This window comes from Corylus avellana, chromosome ca6, assembly GCF_901000735.1.
Source record: "Corylus avellana chromosome ca6, CavTom2PMs-1.0".
Lineage (NCBI taxonomy): Eukaryota > Viridiplantae > Streptophyta > Magnoliopsida > Fagales > Betulaceae > Corylus > Corylus avellana.
In genome coordinates, this window is record NC_081546.1 from 4826600 (window position 1) to 4832703 (window position 6104).

General features: G+C 35.5%; 1 protein-coding gene across 1 annotated transcript; it reads right to left on the reverse strand.

The window, feature by feature from the left end:
• Positions 1–2889: 2889 nt before the first annotated feature.
• LOC132183944 (laccase-14-like) lies at positions 2890–5518 on the reverse strand. The gene is made up of 7 exons (XM_059597416.1): positions 5393–5518; positions 5134–5285; positions 4808–5052; positions 4588–4713; positions 3923–4511; positions 3470–3822; positions 2890–3176 (listed from the first exon to the last, which is right to left on the reverse strand). The coding sequence occupies exons 1-7, from the start codon at positions 5495–5497 to the stop codon at positions 3043–3045; spliced, it is 1704 nt and encodes a 567-aa protein (XP_059453399.1). The 5' UTR covers positions 5498–5518; the 3' UTR covers positions 2890–3042.
• Between the last annotated feature and the right edge of the window lie 586 nt (positions 5519–6104).

Genomic DNA, 6104 nt, shown 5'->3' on the forward strand with positions numbered 1-6104 from the left:
AATTTAAAATAATATTTTATTATTATTTTCATTAGTGGAATATGTGTCCTATTTATAGTCATAAAATTTCTTCTCAAAAATTTTAGTCATGAATTGGATATTCTCTAGTCCATAATGGACCGGAGAGAATCCTATTCCCACTTGAGTAGTGCCGGCAACAACAAAAAGAACAAATTTAAATATTTTTAGCTTAAAATTAAAAATAAACAGTGCAAGTAACATAAATGTAGTACAACTTTTGTACTTCATTTTTTTTTTTTTTGTACTACAAAAATATAATATGCTATAAAAAAATCACAAGTGCTCCTTCAGCTTCCATCAATCCTCTACTTAGCCTTCCATTTGCAACAGCTGTTTCATCCCCAAAATCTCTCATTTGCTCTTATCGAGCTTACCAGCGAATTCATCTACATCTTACAGAAAGTGGGAGGCTCTTTTGGGTAATACTTGGGATGATTACATTGGAGGAAGAAAGAAGTAAGAATATAGTTTGGCTTGAGTGAGTAAACTAAGAATGTCATACGTCTTGGTAAGATTCTTGTGCCACAAATTAAAATCCATTATTTCGTCATTATGTGTATACAGGAAGAAATGTCTATCACTTGGTTGAAAGAAGATTTCTTTGCCTCTACTAAATTACCATCAGGTCCATCACCATGTGCATATACAGGAACTGGATAGGAATCACCGACAATTTTCTTACTGATGAAGACCAAACGTTATTTCATGCTTTTTTTTTTTTTTTTTTTGCTTTCATTTATTACTATTTCTGTTTTCCCGCTTTTATCAAAAGCACATCTGGCTTTTGAGTAACGTGTCCGACTGGTCTTTGTCGTTGTCGGTCTCGCTTCTTTTGATTTGGATGTCTTCCTAAGTAATCAATTATCTCAAAAATAAGTAAATTTGATCATTTGATTATTATTTTAACATCTCTCTTGTTATTTTTTCAAAACAGGCCCTTCCTCAGTAGCCAGCCAATTATTGATTCCTCATAGAAGAGGAAACAAAAAAAATTTGTGAGTAAACATTTTTACCTACTCCAGTCTTAATTCCTTGTATTTGGTAAAGAGTTTGAGAAAAAGAAAGAGGAAAGAAATTGATGATATAATATAAAAGTAAAAGAAAATTTGAAGTTTTTGTGAGAGATTACGAACGAAAATGATTGCCAATTTCTACTGATATCTAAACTTTATCTCATTAGAAATATCAAATATGGCAGCAGTTTTTCAATGCTCTAATTAATGCCTTACAATTTTATATATATATATATATATATATATATAGAGAGAGAGAGAGAGAGGACATGAATTTTCTCTAAACTAGTATGAAGAAAATTCATTTAAAATAGTGTCAAGTGTCTAAACATTTAAAATGTACATTAAATTCTTAGCACCATTAATATCAATTTACTAACTTAGACTAAATTTGATGTGCATTTTAAATGTTTATAGACACTTTGTATTATTTTAAATAAGTTGAAAGATATTTTCTCAGGACTGGTTTGGAGGAAATTTCAGTCTATATATACTGTAATGAAAGGAACATAGGAGTTTTCCGCTAGGTATTTGACCAAATAGGATGGTCCAATTCCTATAGAACCTATCACTAAAATACCCTTAGTGGGATACGGCTAAGCGGAGCGAAAAGGGTTTTCCATGAGATGGGAAATTAAAATCTTTTCATTCATTATGTTATATATCGAGGAAAATCAATTCTGTCTTTAAAAGATCTTCTGATGAATAAGATCTTACAATTTACGATCCATTCATTCAATATTTCCTTTTTTAGAGGACAAATTCTCACATTTAAATTATGTAGCAAATGTACTAATACCCTACATCATCCATCTAGAAATCTTAGATCAAATCCTTCGCTACGAGTGAAAGATGCCTCCTCTTTATTCTTTCTTCATGAGTATTCTAATGGTAATATTCTTTTTATTCTAAATAAATCTATTTCTATTTTTTAAAAAAATAATTCAAGATTATTATTATTATTCCTATTTGAAGGAAATTTAACGATATAAAACGTCATGCATTGAACATCTCGCCTAAAAGTCACCATGCACCGTGACATATTTCGCATGTGTCCATACCCTCTCAATCAATGCACACACAACACAACAATATTGAGTCTGACATTACACAACGTCAGAACAAAAATGTGAATTTAAACAATTTTTTTCTTTCGCAATATATAAAAGAGGCCACAACTTCATAATATAGTACTTTGTACTACTATATTATGTCTTGATCGAAAGCTTCCACGACTTAAATAGGTCCCTACGCCCTATCAATTATACAAAGTACTTCAATTATGCATTTCATAAAAAACCAAAAAAGTAGTTCAATTAGGTGCAGATTTGACGTATGTAGGTCCCTACGCCCTGTCAATCATCTAACACAACATTAAAGGCTAAGTTTGGCCAACATTAAAGGCTAAGTTTGAGTGTGCAATTTTAAAATATGTAATTTTTAAAAATGTAATTAAATATTTGGCAAAATTATAATCGGAACTTAACATTTAAACGTAATTCGTTGAAAGAAGATTTCTATTATTGCTGACAATATTCGTATTGGCGAGCAAACGTACACGTACGCATGCTTTCAATTATTATTTGTGTTTTCCCGCTTTAATCAAAACATCTGCTTTTGAGTCTTACTCCTGGCTGACTGCTATTTGTCGTTGTCGGTCTTGGTTCTTTTGATTTGTTCCAAGTTTGAAGCTCTCTCTCATTATTTTTCATCCCCAGATCGAAAAAACATTTGTGAGTAAAAATTTTTTAGTAGAGGCCTGATTCTTGTTAGAAGATTTCTTTATACCTGATTCTTGTCACTTTTGTCGTATTTTTTCTGTCAAAGATAAAAGCACAAGAGGAAACAATTCAAAAGACTCCTAATTAAACGACCGTTGCAATAATCTTAAATTCAAATCTCTTACACAAACAACAATTAATTTTCTTGGAGTATCTTATTTAAATATAACTTTCTATGCATTGAGTAGTTCGTCGACATTGACGGTCGAAGCACAAGCTTTTCAGAACTAAGAACAAGTTGGCAAATTAGCCGGAGGTGGCAGCATGCTTGTGTCGTTGGTGTTCCCATTCAGCACAATGATAACAGTGTCCATACCCCAGCTTGAATGCCGTTCCAAATGGCAATGCATATACCAAACCCCTGCAAACCATCAATCGCCATTTATATATATATATATATATATATATATAGAGAGAGAGAGAGAGAGAGGAGATAATAAAGACATAGAAGTGCTAAACATCTCAATTTTTTTTTTTTTTTTTTGAAAAGTTAGTTATCAAATGATCTCTCAACATCGCATTAAATTTATTATTTTGAGAAATATGTAACCTAACTCATGTGAGGATTATTTGAAAACTAACTTTTAGAACAAAAATTTGAAATGTTTAGTATTTCTTAAAAAGACAAGAGAAAGAGAGAAATAGAGAGAATACCAGGATTGTCTGCGACGAATCTAACGACAGCCCATCCATTTTTAGGAACTCCGATGGTATTAACTTCCCGTGGATCAACCAAATTGTAAGTTTTCGGGGAAGTCACGTTGTCCCAATTGCCATAACCGGTTCCAACCAAATAGAAGCTAAAACCATGAAGATGCATCGGATGGTTCTCTGCAGTCAAAACATTAGTCCCTTGGAACACGATTTCCACGGATTCCCCCCACTTTATGATCTTTGCCTTGGTTCCCACGCTTGGGTATAACTTACTATCGTCCACCTCTCCTGTGAAGTTAAATACATGCGGCGGCTTACCGGGGAAATCTGGTTCAAAAACATCCAGCAAGTTCCTGCATAAAGGTTTTAAAGCTTGAGTTATTAAAGGATGGAGAAAAAGTAAATTTAATCACTTAATTAATAAATAATTTTAATACGTGGACGTGGTATTACTTGTAGTATGCTTGAAGGATATCAGTGGTTGGGCTGGAGAAACTTATGTTGTTCAAACTGGCAGCAAGCCTGTTCCCATTTGGACCCCCGCAGGCTGCATTAGCGCAAAGAATCTCGTTCACAGAAACTGTGATGATGATTTGTTTGGTGATGTTTTTGGGCACATCAACGGGGTGGTCCGAGCTTGCCAATGCCCTGATGCGGTTTATGAAGTTGTTTGCGGCATCTTTGTCGCTAACATTAGGAAGAGTCGGATAGGCAGGGGAGGTTGGAGGAGTGTAAGTGCCTGTGTACTTAAGGATTGCCGAAGTGTTGGTGCTGTCGTACGCAGCCTCGGCGTCGAAGAATGGCGTAGCAGCAATGTAGTAATAACTGGCTGCCTGGTTTGCTGTGAGCAAGATGTCCATCGTTTGCCCTGGGGTTATCATTATGTAGCTCGTCGTTATCGGCTTTATGTATGCGCCGTCCTGCGCGACGACGGTCATGTTGTGTTTTGCGATTCCGAAGAACATTTCTTCATTCATCACCGCATTTATTAGACGAAGAAGATATGTCTTGCCGGGCACGACTGATAAACTGTAACTTGTATCTGCAATATATATCATCGTATGATATATTAGACCTGCTCTGTTCCGGTATATTGAAAGATTTTTGTTGTTAATTACCATTGGAGCAATTATTTGGAAATCCTGGTTGGCCATTGATGGCAAATGCATCTGATACGTCTGGGTCCGCACCGGTTTCCGTGGCCTCGTCGATTAATTGCTTGACATCTCCATTGTACCATTCCCCTGCAACACGTACAATCAAAATGAAGAATTTGTAAAAATATATGCATTAACTTATCAGCAATTTTTTTGCAGGAAATATTCAGTTATTATATACCAAGTATGAGCACATGCTCGGCATAGGGCTCGGGAAATGGATAGGTAGTTCCAAGTTCGGGCAAGATGACAATGGCGCCATGGATTGTGGCACGTGACCAGTCACTGTGGGCGTGCCACCAAAGAGTTCCTTCTTCGGTAGAGAATATAACTTCATAGGTGAAGTTTTTCCCTGGCTTAATGGGGCACTGTGTGATGTTCTCAGGACCATCGGACCATGGATTTCTTGGTTGCTTCACTCCGTGCCTGTCATGACCAAACCATTCTTTAGTTTTCATGATAATTTGATTAATTGCAACCCCACACAGAGAGAGAAGGAATTATTACCAGTGAATAGTGACACCATAATCTCCGTTATTGTGAACATTGACAAACGCCTTATCGCCTTTGCGAACATGAATGGCTGGGCCAGGCCATGTGTGATTTACAGTAAACATGCTCTTTGTGGTACACAGCCGAGTAAAATTCGTCTCCCTCAGCTGCATTAATCAAGACCAACAATGATATTATAAAACCACTCATATGAAACTTTTCTGGTTCTGGGTTTACTATAACTACTGCTAACATAACAGGAAGGAACACTTACAATGAAGCTATAATGGTGGACGTTGTAAGCGGAAGAAAGCAGCAGCGCATCGATGAACAAAAAGCCGAGGAGAGCAAGGATCGAACCCATCTTGTGTACACCCATGCTGCAATAAGTCCCTGTACGCCTTCTGTGACTTTCAGCTACGACTTGGGGTCTATTTATAGAGCCAACTTTCGTACAAAATTACAACTTTATACACCCTAAATTAAGGGTCATTTGTAATGTTTTTCCTAAATTATAAATAATATTTATAATTGAGATTGTTGTCACCATTAAACGTGCATGAAAATATTTGAAGGCCGACTAAAAAGGTAAAGTCAAAATCACATGCTCACTAATTTGTTAAGGCTCCAATTGTTTTGACCTAAAATAATTTATAAAAAATTATTTTTCTATTTTTCAGTGTTTGGTGCGACATAATAATAGTTAATAAAAAATATTTTTCGTTTGACCAAAAATTCTTCTCTAATTTTCGAAAAATTGTTTTTATTTTTAAAAATCATAAATGACTTTTCGAGTTTGAACATCTCATTCTCAAATCGATAGACTCAACCGAAAAGTCAGTGGGGTCTCGAGTTGGTCCTGGTCAAATCCCTGCGGGACTCGGTTAGGACACCTCCCCAAGGGCTAGTCAGGACAGTTTCGTAAGTTAGAGTTTAATATGATTGAACAAGGAGAGGATGTTGCAAAAATATATATATAATTTTTC